This window comes from Pristiophorus japonicus, chromosome 1 (assembly GCF_044704955.1).
Source record: "Pristiophorus japonicus isolate sPriJap1 chromosome 1, sPriJap1.hap1, whole genome shotgun sequence".
In the NCBI taxonomy this organism is placed as follows: domain Eukaryota; kingdom Metazoa; phylum Chordata; class Chondrichthyes; family Pristiophoridae; genus Pristiophorus; species Pristiophorus japonicus.
The window spans coordinates 168,826,065-168,841,947 of record NC_091977.1 but is presented as its reverse complement, the minus strand read 5'-3'; the positions used below and the strand labels follow the sequence as shown (position 1 = coordinate 168,841,947).

Below are 15,883 nucleotides of genomic sequence, written 5' to 3'. Positions count from 1 at the left end.
GAAGTGGTGGTGAGGTAGAGCTGGGTTTCCTGGGGGATTCATAGGTAATGGTCCTCCTACATTTTGTTGGAAGATGAATTTTGAGCACCTGTATAATTTTAGAAATATATTGAGGTTCAGAGAACATGCGTAGACATCACGCTTGCAGTCATGATACCACTGACCCCCTCTCTTCCATATAGAATGAAAGTTATCCCCATTGCCGGTGTAGTACCATGTTTGGCAGGAGCACTGGAAACCTGTCATAACAACAGCATTTGTTGGGCTACATTGGTGGACTGTGCTTGGCTCTGCACCTATGGTGGAATAAGTATTTTGGGGGGGGAAAAAGTTTAAAAATGAAACCATCTGCAACAATAAAAGTGCTGATGCTCAATTGCTGTTGTGTTATTCAGTCAGGTCACCAGTTTTGAACAATGGTATTAACTGACAGTCCCAGCTGTCCTGTGTACACACGTTAGAGGACACGTACGGTATATTGATCCAAGGACGCTGCCACCATTGTCATTTTGCTTTACACTTACAGACGTCCCGATTGCTGATGAAACCTCTCGCTTGTTATTTACATAATCGATTAGCTTCACTATTATTGTTTGAGTCAAGGTTGAGTTGTAGCCGGGACTTGGCAGTCGATGTCTGGGAGATAAATCTTGTGGCCGCTGAGATTGCATTAGTGTTTTGTGAAGGGATTTAAATCTAATTCTTCTGCCTGATGAGCTTCACTGACGTCAGAACTCGGAAGCCGCTGACTGGACCGGGGCTTGTGGATATACTAAAAAAAACCTGTCCGGTGCACAGTTGTGCGTGGACTGTGCCAGACCTGCCCAACAATAACAGTTATTTTCCCGGCTAATAACCAGCAGACGGGGCGCGGAGGTGAAGCTGCCGAGGAGAGTAAAGTTCACCGCCTCCTGTCCCTGGCTGCTGCTGGATCTGACGCTCTCTGATCGGGGCAAAGAGCCACAGCGGCTTCACTCCTAGTTTCTTTGTTAATCGCATCGAAAGTACGATGAACAAATCGCGCCGTTTGCTCCCCGCTCTTGTTCAGCTGCCGAGACAACATTGATCATGTGAGTTGTACACGCCGGCTCGGTAATGCTCAGTGTTTTTTGCGGGGTTCAGTCCTATTCGGTGCGAAAGTCAGCCTGGAGAGAGTGATCTCAGCACAAAGCCGCAAAGCGCTGCGCGCCGCGTATTGCACGGGAGTATTTTCAGGCTGGTGCTAGTGCATTGACTGTGTGTGTAACTTCTTACTTGTTTAGGTCGGTTCGTATCGTGGCTCTGGGGAACGAGAAAGCGGGCTTTGAAGAGAGCTTGCAGCAGCCGGATCTGATCACCACCTATTTCGGCAGGCATGCCATTATTCGGCACATTGAAGAGAGGCGGCTGTTAACCTTTGCCACCCACATCACATTTCCTCCCTTCGTCGAGTACCAAGCTTATGTCTTCGGCAGAATCCGAGTGCTGATTCACGACTGTCCCAATTGGGTAAGGGAGCAGCAAGTTTCACGATCCACTCTTGGGTCTTACAGAATGCGGCTCGCTTAGGATCATCTGAAATTTAAGAACGCCATGTAATTTCTGTGCTGCCCACCCTATCAGATCACGCACCACCCCCTTAAGATCAGTAGTGCCCCTTTCTGCTTTGGGATGTGCAGTTGATCGTCGACTTCTCTGAAGAGACAGAGAACGCGCGGATATAAAGTTTGCAATTTCAAAGAATTTAATTTTATTAGAAGCTCGTTCATTGTGTAGAACAACATTCTCCCATCTGTCTTACTTTTGAAACATTTATTTGCATAATTTCTCAAACATGTTGTTACATATTGTCCACATAAGTCATGTGTCCGCCCAGCACATTGCCATGACATAGAAACATAGAAACATAGAAAATAGGTGCAGGAGTAGGCCATTCAGCCCTTCTAGCCTGCACCGCCATTCAATGAGTTCATGGCTGAACATGAAACTTCAGTACCCCATTCCTGCTTTCTCGCCATACCCCATGATCCCCCTAGTAGTAAGGACTTCATCTAACTCCCTTTTGAATATATTTAGTGAATTGGCCTCAACAACTTTCTGTGGTAGAGAATTCCACAGGTTCACCACTCTCTGGGTGAAAAAGTTTCTCCTCATCTCGGTCCTAAATGGCTTACCCCTTATCCTTAGACTGTGACCCCTGGTTCTGGACTTCCCCAACATTGGAAACATTCTTCCTGCATCTAACCTGTCTAAACCCGCCAGAATTTTAAAAGTTTCTATGAGGTCCCCTCTCATTCTTCTGAACTCCAATGAATACAAGCCCAGTTGATCCAGTCTTTCTTGATAGGTCAGTCCCACCATCCCGGGAATCAGTCTGGTGAATCTTCGCTGCACTCCCTCAATAGCAAGAATGTCCTTCCTCAAGTTAGGAGACCAAAACTGTACACAATACTCCAGGTGTGGCCTCACCAACTGTAGCAACACCTCCCTGCCCCTGTACTCAAATCCCCTTGCTATGAAGGCCAACATGCCATTTGCTTTCTTAACCGCCTGCTGTACCTGCATGCCAACCTTCAATGACTGATGTACCATGGCACCCAGGTCTCGTTGCACCTCCCCTTTTCCTAATCTGTCACCATTCAGATAATAGTCTGTCTCTCTGTTTTTACCACCAAAGTGGATAACCTCACATTTATCCACATTATACTTCATCTGTCTTGCATTTTCCCACTCACCTAACCTATCCAAGTCACTCTGGAGCCTCATAGCATCCTCCTCGCAGCTCACACTGCCACCCAACTTAGTGTCATCCGCAAATTTGGAGATACTACATTTAATCCCCCCGTCTAAATCATTAATGTACAATGTAAACAGCTGGGGCCCCAGCACAGAACCTTGCGGTACCCCACTAGTCACTGCCTGCCATTCTGAAAAGTATCCATTTACTCCTACTCTTTGCTTCCTGTCTGACAACCAGTTCTCAATCCATGTCAGCACACTACCCCCAATCCCATGTGCTTTAACTTTGCACATTAATCTCTTGTGTGGGACCTTGTCGAAAGCCTTCTGAAAGTCCAAATATACCACATCTCAAGTGTCATTCTTACCGCCAACACAAATCACAACGCGACCATTTGTAGGTTTTTTTTAAAGGGAAAGAAAGCCAGTTATTTCCTGTTGCTTTTTCTGGCCTCTCCTCGATGCCATCAAGCCAGGATTTATAAGGAGCTGCCAATCTACAGAAACTTCCCACAACAATTAACCTTTAATTGACCTGAGAGTCAGGAGGTGCCTATTTAGAGCCCTCCCCATGGAGTACCTGTACTGTGACATAAAAGGGTTGTGCCAGGGTGAACGGAACTCCATCTTAGAAGATAAATGTCACAACTGTACTTCCGATCCTAAACTGCATGTGAGCAATGCCATGGGAGATGAGCTACTAACATATTTTCCTAATATACACTTTTTCACATTAACAAGATTTCAGTTCTGGACATGTAAAGGAACTTTCCTTCAGAAATTAGTTCCCAGATATTGAAATTACTATTAAAGTATTTTCAAATTAACACCCAGAATTAGTTTAATATTCACAAAAAAATTAGTCTTGACTGTAAAGCTATAAAAGGTAAAGAAAATAATATAGTTTCCTCCATGTATGTTATTGGTTATATTTCCATATATAGTGGTCAGCCGTGGCTCAGTGGGTAGCGCTCTCGCCTCTGGGTCAGAAGGTTGTGGATTCAAGTCCCACACCAGAGATTTGAGCACAAAAATCTACACTGACACACCAGTGCAGTACTGAGGATTGCTGCACTGTCAGAGGTTCCTTCTTTTGGATGGGAAATTAAACTAAGGTCCTCTCTCCCCGCTCTGGTGGATGTAAAAGATTCTATGGCACTATTTCGAAGAAGAGCAGGGAAGTTATCCTAGTCAATATTTATTCCTCAATCAACATCACTAAAACAGATTATCTGGTCATGATCACATTGAAATGTCTCAGAGCTTGCTGGCTGCTGCATTTCCTAGATTACAACAGTGACTACACTTCAAAAAGTACTTTATTGACTGTAAAGTACTTTGGGAAGTCCGTATAAATGCAAGTCTTTTTATATATTTGCAGTTGTGCTTTCCATGTAATTATAGTACAGACATCAGTAAGACAAAGGTCCTCCACCAGCCTGTCCTCGCCGCACAGCACTGATCCCCAGACATCAAGCTCCATGGCATGGCCCTGGACAACGTGGACCACTTCCCTTATCTCAGGAGCCTCCTATCAACAAGAGCAGGCATTGACGACGAGATCCAACACCGCCTCCAGTGTGCCAGTGCAGCTTTTGGCTGCCTGAGGGAAAGAGTGTTTGACGACCAGGCTCTCAAAACTGTCAGCAAGCTCATGATCTACAGGGCAGTAGTAATACCCACCTCCTGTATGGCTCAGAGACGTGGACCATGTACAGTAGACCTCTCAAGTCGCTGGAGAAATACCACCAGCGATGTCTCCGCAAGTTCCTACAAATCCCCTAGGAGGGCAGACGCACCAACATTAGTGTCCTTATCGAGGCCAACATCCCCAGCATTGAAGCACTGACCACACTTGATCAGCTCTGCTGGGCAGGCCACATAGTTCGCATGCCAGACACGAAACTCCCAAAGCAAGCACTCTACTCAATTCGTCCATGGCAAATGAGCCAAAGGCGGGCAGAGGAAACATTACAAGGACACCCTCAAAGCCTCCCTGATAAAGTGCAACATCCCCACTGACACCCGGGAGTCCCTGGCCAAAGACCACCCTAAGTGGAGGAAGTGTATCTGGGAGGGCGCTGAGCTTCTCGAGTATCGTCGCCGAGAACATGCAGAAATCAAGCGCAGGCAGCGGAAGGAGCATACGGCAAACCAGGCTCCCCACCTATTCTTCCCTTCAACCACTGTCTGTCCCACCTGTGACAGAGACTGTGGTTCTCCTATTGGTCTGTTCAGCCACCTAAGAACTCATGCTGAGAGTGGAAGCAAGTCTTCCTCGATTCCAAGGGACTGCCTATGATGATGCTGAGTAAAGGCAGTGCTACTAAGTATCCAGATCTCTTGTTCTTGGGTAGTGACTATTTAGAAGTAAATCAATCAGAATGTACTGTACTGTTTTGGGAACTGCTAAGGGCACCTATTATTAGCTTGTGTTAATGAAGTGCGAGTTTCATGTAACAAACTGCAGTATCATTTCAATGACAGTCATTGTGCGAGTGTGTTATCCTATTTGCAACTTAACATAGCTGGGAGTACTGGTGATCAAGCTTTCTTCCCGAAAGGGAAATGTATAGATGTTCGAGGCAGTATGTGAATGGAATATTACTTTTTTGATGCACTGCTAAGGCTTGGCAGCTGGCATTCAGGTGGATATCTAGTAAGTGAGCACTTGGGATGATGAGCAATACAGAATTCTGATCACAAGATCTACCTTGGCAACAGATGGAGCACGACACTTAGGAATGAAATGAGTAAAGCTCTGTCTCAGTGAAGACAACACAAAAGTCACAACATTTAAAAAAAAATATCTGAGAGCTGAAAATATACAATGAAATGTGAGGCAGCAGATGCTTGAATAACATACATTTTCAAGAAGTGGGCCAGTGGAAGGACCCTTGCATTATATTCAATAAGAACATAAGAACATAAGAATTAGGAACAGGAGTAGGCCATCTAGCCCCTCGAGCCTGCTCTACCATTCAACAAGATCATGGCTGATCTGGCTGTGGACTCAGCTCCACTTACCCGCCCTCTCCCCGTAACCCTTAATTCCCTTATTGGTTAAAAATCTATCTGTGACTTGAAAACATTCAATGAGCTAGCCTCAACTGCTTCCTTGAGCAGAGAATTCCACAGATTCACAACCCTCTGGGAGAAGAAATTCCTTCTCAAGTTGTCATGGTTAGTCACTATTGTCATAATATAGAATAATTAATATGAGCGTAAGGAAGTACTTTCAATGCATGCTGCCTCACCTTTAGTTTTTCTACTGCAAACTTAAAAAAACCGTTATCTGGTATGAGAAATTTTCATTTTACTGTCCTCTTTATAGCTTCATGGGAGTGAAGCTCAACTAAATTTCAAAACAGTTGACACCTATAGATCTCTACCAGCAGAAAACAATAATACCGATCCCCATTGATTTAATGGAGCTGCTTAGAAAGAAATTAATTAATTGCATTTTGAAAATCTGAATAATTCAGTCACATTGGCCTTAAATGGCAAAGCTGTGATGTCCTCATGGACATCTAGGCGGTTGCTAATTGATATAAATGGCCTTATGGTCTCAAAAATGTTCTCACAACTAACATTGAGCACACTGATCAGTCATGTCCTAGACCATTCTTTATATTATTTTAAAACTAGATGTTAAGAAAGAAACTCAGTGAACAAAAAGATATTCAACGTAGTTTGTGGACAGTATTGCACTACTTCATTTAATATTAGTGCAACAATCAAAGGTTGATTTGGCTGAGGGACAGAGATTTTGAGCACTTTGTTTACACTAAGTGACTATATTTTATGTTCTCAAGATGTGTTAACATTAGAAAGGCCACATTTATAGCCCATCTCCAGTAACTCTGAGAAGATGGTGATAGGCCTTTTCCTTGCAACCCTCGCTATACCACATCAGAAAACATTAAGAGTCAATTACTTAGTATAGGACTGGAGTCATGTGTAGGCCAGGCCAGATAGGGTCGAATGTCCCTGAATGACATTTGTCAACCAGTTGGCTTCTAACAACAATCCAGCAGCTTCTCATGGTTATTTTTTCCTGGTGCCAGCCCATAAATTATTCGATGTTATTAAATTCATTTTCACAATGTGTCCTGATGGGATTTTATGTCACAACTCTCTGGGTTGCTAGTCCAGCTGCAAAACCATTACTTGACTGGACATTTTTAGCTCATATTGCCTTCAAGTTTAGATTTTGGCTTTGGACAGCCTGAATTTCAGATGACCTAATTCTGGAGAAAAACCTATCCCACTTTCCCACTAAAGATTGAATGATACATACACAATAAACTGCATCATATACAGTGGATCCTACATCATTGGGACCAATGGGAATTATGTAAGCAGTAGAGCAGGCCAGGGTGATAATGGGAATGTGAAGATGGATGAAAATTCTGGTGTTTTGCATAATTACATTTGAGGAACAGAATATTAAAGCAGAACTTTCTTGTCGACGATAAACTTGGTGGGGTGGAGTCTGTGAGAGGGTAGATTGTACATGTTCTGTGGCGAAACCAGGCTTGATGGGACAAATGCCCCATGTTCTATACCTTTTAATGTTCCCTTTCTCCTCACTGCATTGCTGAGGATTGGATAGATGTGCAGCCACCAATTTTGTAACCTAAGCACTTTTCTTCTAGTTTCCTTTATCTTAAGTACCAATACACACTTTTCCATTGATTAACAGTATTTCATCAACAAAGTAGCAGGCATTTACTTGTAAAAGACACAATCAGATCCCATTGCTAAATGAGGCATCAAACATCAGTAAATCAAGTACAATTATTGTATCATCCTAGCCAATCTGCAAAACATTGACAAATTACAGCAGTAAATTATGTTTCGGTTTTTCTATAAATAAATAGAGGTCCAAGTGCAATCTCCACATCTGTTAATGAAAATATAAGATGGAGTGCATAACATCAATTATGGTGATTTTCAGATCCCTCAGGCATTTTCAAATGCATTTTGAATAATTTTGAAAAAGACATATTCAGCATTCTTTGTTAGAAAGAGTCTTGGATTTATTTCCTCTGATTCTTACTTTTTCTTTCTCTTTCAGTATTTTGGCACTATTATCATTCTTTTTACTTCAGTGTTTCCTCTTTTTCTAGTTTGTTTGTTTCTTTACAACAGTTTTACTGGATTTACTGGAATGAATTATGTTCTTGCAACTTCTAACCAGTACCTTAAATCATTGTACGAAGCACCATTATGAAACAGATACTTTAATTTTCTCTGCCATTATCAAAGACTTGCATGTTGATGAGCTCCAAAAACTAGCAGTGTGTCTACACTCTTAAATTAAGACTATGCCATGTACTTCTTATAGAGGGAAATAGAATCCCAGAAAGCAGTACGATATTGCACTTAAAGGCCCCAAGTTTCGTGCCGCGACGAAAACGGTGCACCTCCGAGCTGGGCGCCTGTTTTTCGCGCCGAAAACTGCGCCTAAAAAAAAGTCATATTCTGGGAGCTGAATGTCTGCTTGGCGCAGCGCGCTCATCGCAGCAGGGGGCGGAGCCTAACACTCGCGCCGATTTTCTAAGTAGCAGGGGGCGGGTACAATTTAAGTTAGCCTTCGTGGTGCCCGCAACCCTGCGCGCACGCGCGGTCTCACACAAACATTGGCACTCGGCCATTTTTAAAAATACTGCAGAAAAAGTGAAGATTTGTTTCTTGGACCCCTGCAAAGGCTTGTAATTAATTTTTTTTTGATATTTCTGTGTGTGAGGGAGTGCTTTTAACAGCACTGCTGAATAAATCACCTGCTGAAATCAGTGAGTTCAGCTTTTCACTGCTAAACTTGCAGAACCGGTGCTGCATTGGTGCATGCAAAGTAAGGACTGTGTGTTTGGAGAAATAAGAGTGCCAATTCAACTTTGCAATAATGCGTGGTGTTGACAATGCAGCACCCATTCTGCAAATTTAAATATAAAACTGTCGATGTGGCTGCCTCTCCCTGTCCAAATGGCCTCAGTCCCCCTCACAGTTCGAAGGCTGCTGTTGTATCTTCGGCTGCCGGCCAGCCACTGATGCCGCTGATATCCTATGGCCGAATGGCCTCACGTCCGTCCGCTGCTGATTCTTTGGCTGCCGGCCAGCCACTGACGCTGCCCCTAAAGCGTGGCCGAATGGCCTCAAGAACCTTAATGAGCTGCGTGTGTCCTGCGTTGATTCTTCGGCTGCCGGCCAGCCACTGACGCCGCTGATATCTCATGGCCGAATGGCCTCACATCGGTCCGCTGATTCTTCGGCTGCCGGCCAGCCACTGACGCCGCTGCTATCTCATGGCCGAATGGCCTCACATCAGTCCACTGATTCTTCGGCTGCCGGCCAGCCACTGACGCCGCTGATATCTCATGGCTGAATGGCCTCGGGTCCGTCCGGTGCTGCTACTTCGCGGCCAGCCACGAAGAGAATGAAGGCCTGCCTCAAGCATTGCAGCTCAGCTCAAAGCTTGCTGCCGCTGCCGTCGAGACACTGACGCCACACCCCTGCCTGTCTCCAACATGAAAGGCCTGCCTGAAGCACTTTCACACAGGTAGGAACATGGTTTATTTAATCTTTTCTTTGCTTATAAATTTTTATTCAGGTTGGATTTATTTGTATAATATTTGTATAAGTATAACTAAGGATTGATTGTAGAATTTAATGACTTCCCTTCCCCCCTCTCCCCCCCCCCACCTTGTTCCCTACGCCTAATTTGTAACCCAAGCCTGATTTTCTAAAGTGTAGACAAGGTTTTTTCGAGCGTACAAAAATCTTCACTTACTCCATTCTAAGTTAGTTTGGAGTAAGTTTTCACTCACGAAACTTTGAAATCAGGCGTAAGTGGCCGGACACGCCCCCTTTTGAAAATAAAATTCTGTTCCAAAGTGAAACTGTTCTACCTGACTAGAACTGGAGCAAACTAAATGTGGAGAATTCCGATTTCTAAGATACTCCATTCTACACCAGTTGCTCCTAAAAATCAGGAGCAAATCATGTGGAAACTTGGGGCCAAAAAGTTTATGGCACCAGTCCTTGTGTTCAGGCAGGCAAAACCTCTTTTTACAACTTCGCAATAAAAGGTGGAGGGAAGAACAACAAAAGATCAGCTGTACTAATTACTTTCACAAAGCGATAGCCATAGGATTTAATAGCCCGTAAATTGATTTTAAAATGTTGGAAAGAGGTCAAATGTTCTGTAAACATCTCAGGCATTGGAAAGCACATTGGAACTACTGAGGGTAAGTCAAATACAACTCCAAAATGGAAGATAATGCAGTGGACTGTGTTTGGAAAAATCCAGCAGGAAAATTGGGCGGACAGTTAAGGTCTGAAGTTATTGGAGTAAAACTCACTGATCCCAAGCTGCCAGCAGGAATCTGTGCTCGAGGAGAACTTGCATCATAGATAGGTCTATGACAATACAGAACCAATTCTCTGACTTGCACTCCCCTTAACAGCGGTTCCCATCTGAAGGGGTAGGATTGGTGAATTTATGCTGAAGTTCACACTGGTGTGTTGAACGATGTTCATGAGTTATTGATCCTGAAGCCTGTGTTGTCCTTGGTTCGACACCATCTCGATTTTAAAATTCTCATCCTTGTTTTCAAATCCCTCCATGCCCTTGCTCATTATTTCTATAATCTCCTCCAGCCCGACAACCCTCCGAGATCTCTTCACTCCTCCAATTCTGGCCTCTTGTGCATCCCCAATTTTAATTGTTCCACCATTGGCAGCTATACCTTCAGCTGCATAGGCCCTCTGGAATTCCATCTCTAAACCTCTCCGCCTCTCTACCTCTCTCTCCTCCTTTAAGACACTCCTTAAAATATACCTCTTTTCTGTCCTAATACCTCCTTGTGTAGCTTGGTGTTAAATTTTGTTTGATAACATTCCTGTTGTGTGTTAAATGCCAGTTGTGTTGTTGTTGGTTGGAGCAGTATAGGAGGTCAAAAATAGAAAGTCCAGCGGGGTAATGGAAGAAATAATTAAAGTAATGAACCAAGGGGAGGTCAGAATCATGCGGGCTTCTTAATTTGAGTTTTGGCTCTTTGTTCAATACAAAACATAATTTCCTTTTGATGTTTTCTTATGGAAATTGATCTGACAAATTAAAGTGAGATGCTAAATATAGAAATTCGTGTTTTTTTAAATGAACTGCTTTGAAAAAAATCTTGCAATGAGAATTAATTGATTGAGTACAGAAGTCCACCAACAATTACTATGTACATGTATTGCATATCTATTGTATGGTTCACAAACTTCTGTGACATACATCCTTAACTTCCTCTCGGAAATTACTACTGACAGATTGATATCTACTAAAGATTTTGAGAAAGTCAGCAATATGAAACTGTGTTTTACGAAATTAATGAAGTTCTTCCACAATAGGATCACTCCTCGACCATTAGGATCATTTGTTGATTGATAGAATATTAGTTAACTAAAGTGATGCCAGCAGTTTTTATCCATGAAACAATGCCATACTGCCTTTTCAGATTCCATTTTTTCTATATGACAAGTACATATAGCATGGTCTCTAAGAGTGCAGTTATACTGCCAATTTCGCATCAATGCAAACCAGTTTTGGGAGCACATCAACACAAATATGGTAGTTTAACTTGGAAATCGGGTCGCAATCGGGCTTGTGAGTACACTGAAGCCAAGTACATGAAAGACCCTCCAGCTGTCCATCTGTTAAACCTTGCTGCTCTGGAGTATTACATTAGTGCGCTGTGAAGCCAGTTTAAAAAAATACTGGGGCAAGGATTTTATAAATTTAATATTGAATCATTTTAATGTGAAAAAGTGGATGCAGCCAGGTAGACTCCTAACATTAAAACAAACAACAGAGCAGCAGAACTCGTTCTTCTGTGAGTCAGTGAAATATATGCTAGAACTATTTACATTTTTATTTTGGGCCCACAGATTACAGAGTCATCTCCCAATACAGACAATATTGGGCATGCTGAGATGTGTGCCATTGAGTCTGTCAATAATGATTGTGCAAAATGGATAGTGGTATTCATTGTCCCATTGAAAGGCATGGAGGAGATCAAGATGTATTGATTCAACTGTTGCACTGCTGGATGAATGCTATAAGTTGAATGTCAGAGTGCTATACATATAAAAAGAGATAATTGTGAGGTTTCAGTAATACAGGTATAATTGACATTTTGACGTTCGGACAATACAAAGGCAATTGCTGTCCATAGAATGGGGGAGGTAGTATGTCAACCTTTTTTGTAAAAAGCCATCAGTGGTCAGGGTATTTTGTAATGTAGCATTGCAGTTGCCCTGTTCTATCTTCCACAGGGTACAGGGGTTTATAATGGAAATCATTTTTTTCCTGGGATAGTTTAGGAAAGGGAATATTTCATAAAGGTCTGTACATCATTCTTCTGTAGGGCCCATGGAATTTAAAAACAGTAACTCCTTTTAACAATCTTGTACGGCTGAATGCATTCGTGTGCAATTTGGAGTAATCTTCCCCATGGGTGCTTAGTAGGGGCAATGAGTCAGCCAATTCCAGTCATCAAAGTTGATGCGTTTGCTTTGACCTTCTGTTCAAAAAGCTTTGACCTGAAGCAAGAAAAATTCCAATTTATGACCTGTGAAGGTGCTTACTTTGTATTTCTTTTGCCTGATGGTCCATAAGATCATGTCTTTGGGCGTGTTTGAAACTGAGCCTTGATTTCATGTACAATGGTTTTCATAGATTGCTTATTGTGCTTTTTATAATATGAAACATTTGTAATTAATCTAGCTGAGAATTACCTTGAGTATCACCTTCAAGACTTCTGGGATATAGTTATCTTTTAGAACATCTTCTTCATATGTGCCCATCGAGAATCAATCTTACTGCATGAAGGATTCATTCATATTTTACTTTCAGCAATCAGGGGATTACAAAGTTTATTCCATGTGGGAATGCGATTAGAAAGTACTGTTGTGCCAATGTCAGCAGACACTAAGCTTCCTACCAAGATGTTTTGCAGAGTCTAAATTGAGAAATCTCCAGTAATGACACAGGCACATCTCTCTTATAATTATATTTCTTAACCTTCACTTTGTAGATTTCTGACAGTTATTGCTGATGAAGATAATTAAAAAATGTAAGAATGCAGGGTTAACAAAAAGGTCAATCAAACCATTTAATTTCTAGTACCTCTTTTCAGAATCAGATCTGCCACATTTCATCCAAAGGCATATACCTCTACGGAAATGTAGATCTAAACCACTTAATGGCCAGGAAATTCAGCTCCTTAGCACCGGTAGTTATGGCCGTTTAAAAAATAAAATGGCGTCTGCCTCACTTCCACCTGCGTCTGGTGTGGCTTGCGCTGTTCGCCATCTTGGTGAGGGTGATAGCTCGGGTGGTACGTGTGTGCAATGGCAGTATGCAGAGTAGGCAGATCCTGATGCTGACTTGACGCACGACCTGCCATTTTCGACGTCACCATTCACCGCCCTCTCCTAAACACGCATAGCTGAACGTTTACTATCAGCTGCATGAGGGACCGCCCCCCCCGCACCCCCCAACGAGCATTTTTTAAAGGGATACATCCAACTTGCAGGTAAGTTGATTATTGCTTTCATACTGACTCTTGCAGAGGTTGCTGGAAGACATTAAAAAAGTTGTTAAAGTGTGCAGGGAGTGCTGCTGGATGTTGAAAGGCCTTGGCTGCTACTGGAAGGCCTCTGAGTACACCGCTTGTACCCAGTCATGGGGGCTGTAGTTGGAGGCCCACTCGTGCTGGAGCATGACAGAGAGGAGGGCTCTCAGCCGGAGGCCTTGCCCACCTGGAGTCATCAGGGAGCACTTCTCCTACCTGCAGTTAAGCCAGGAGCAGTGTGTTCGGCGGCAACGCTTCACCAAGGAAGTGATCACAGAACTCTGCCACCTCTTTGGAAGCAGCCCTGCAGCCTCAGAGCAGGTCGACGACGGTGCTGCCAGTGGTCCTCAAGGTGACACTGGCCCTGAATGTTATTTGTCAGCAGATACTTCCAGGCTGGAACAGGCGACATGGCTAACATCTCACAGTCTGCCGTCAAGGGGTCACACAGGCTCAGTGTGCTTGGAAAGGGGACTTCATTGTTTTCTCTCTAAACAGAGAGAAGCTGGGGAAGCGCGCATGTGACTTTCAAGGATATCGGGTTTATCATGATGCAGGGCGCCATCGACTGCACACACTTTACGGACACTGCATTTCAATGGTGAGATGATCCGTTACCGCAAAGGTTACCACTCACATAATGTGCAGTTAGTGTCTGACCATGCCCAGCATATCATGATGGTGAATGCCCAGTATCCTGGCAACGGTCATGATGCCTTCATCCTGTGCCAGTCCGCTGTGCCAGCAATCTTCCAGCCACCATGTTGACCTAAGGGTGGCTGTTCAGAGACAAGGGCTCTTCACCTGGTTGATGACACCCCTCCGCAACCCCACCACTTGTGGCCAGCACTCATAATGAGAGTCATTCTGCCACAAGGAATGTCACTAAGCAGACCATCAGGGTGCGGAAACAACGATTCCACTGCCTTGACCGCTCGAGAAGAGCCCTCCAGTACTCACCGGAGAGGGTGTTCCAATTCTTGGTGGTCTGCTGCACCCTCCACAACTTGGCCCTCATGAGGGTGCAGCCCTTGCCACCACAGGTTCCACGACTACCTCAGGAGGAAAAGGATGAGGACGAAGAGGAAGGGAAGAGGCAGCCTGCACATCAGCGTTCCAGACGGGCTGCCTGTGCGTGCATCATTCAACTCTGGTTCCCCTGAATGAAACTGCAGATCCCTGTTGCTCACCACTTCTCCACCTTACCATTCTTCTATCACAGAACATCACAGCTTCCTCCTAGGTACATAAATGAAATGAAAGCCACTACAAAAGAAACATTCCAAAACATATTTAGAAATCATTCAATCCAATACTACATAACAAAATCAACTAATCATCATCAACTAATCATCCTTGTGCATTCCCTTAGTGTCTGTCTTCCGTGTGCCTTTGCCTGTCCTAGTGCTCCTATGAAGTACTTACCCCACTGGCTGCAGCATGGCTGGTGGAAGGCTGCTGATTTTCCATAGGTGAGACTGCAGATGGCCTCGAAGGATGACCTTGAACAACTCTGGGCCTACAAGGACCGGCTATAGACTGCACCACCTTTGCATGGGCAGCAGTAGTCTGGGCTGACTGAAGAGCACTGGTGTTGTGGCATTGGTAGAAGTACAAATGTTGTCATCCTGAGAGAGGACAGCAGGTTTGTGCTCCACGGAGCCACTGTCACTCCCCCGGGTTGGCACCTCAGCAATCCTAGTGATCTGTTGGGGCCAGCTTGCTGGACTGCTCTGACACACTGCAAGTCTCTTTCCACACTGATAAACTCAGCCATGGTGGCACCAGTCTGCGCTCGGTGGCTTTCATGTATGTAGACCATGTATAGGACATAAGGTGTGCAGTGGGAGACCTGAGGGTCACCTGCATAGATGTGCAGGGCCCAGTATAAAAGGCTGCCCACCATGCTTGTGCCTCACTCTGGAGTTACAATAAATGGGACTAAGGTCACAATAGCTCAAGTACAATACTAGACCTCATGGAATCATTCATAAGAATATTAAAAACATAACAACTGGCGACGAGATTATGAACTTTCACGCAAAAATGACTAACATTGGCGCATTAGAAAAATTCTCAGAGGGTGAAGATTGGGAAGACTTTACGGAGCGGCTCAAACAATATTTCGTAGCAAACGACCTGGTAGGCGATGATCCGGCCACACTGGCAGATAAGCGCAGAGCTATCCTGTTGACCAGTTGTGGGCCCGCGGTCTACGGCCTCGTCAGGGACTTGCTTGCACCAGGGAAAACAATGACCAAGTCATACGAGGAGCTGAAAGTGCTCGGGACCAACTCAAACCGAAGGAGAGCATCCTTACGGCCAGGCATCGATTTTATACACACCGCCGTTCCGAGAGCCAGGAAATCGCGAAGTACGCTGCCGACCTCAGGAGACTGGCAGGACCATGTGAATTTGGCGCATCCCTCGCCGATGCATTGCGGGACGTCTTCGTAATTGGCATCGGTCATGAGGCCCTTCTTCACAGGCTACTGTCTGCTGAAACCACCGTCACTCTGCAGAAGGCCATCAGCATCAAC

General features: G+C 44.2%; 1 protein-coding gene across 4 annotated transcripts in view; it reads left to right on the top strand.

Moving 5' to 3' along the window:
• Window positions 1–856: 856 nt before the first annotated feature.
• The window catches only part of rhobtb3 (Rho related BTB domain containing 3), a 205,433-nt gene continuing 190,406 nt past the window's right edge, over window positions 857–15,883 (top strand). For all 4 annotated transcript variants that reach the window (XM_070884793.1, XM_070884785.1, XM_070884803.1 and 1 more), the window contains exons 1-2: window positions 857–1,070; window positions 1,263–1,488. In XM_070884793.1, coding sequence (XP_070740894.1) covers window positions 1,069–1,070; window positions 1,263–1,488 — 228 coding nt within the window. In that variant the 5' untranslated portion in view covers window positions 857–1,068. The remainder of the gene's footprint in view (window positions 1,071–1,262; window positions 1,489–15,883) is intronic.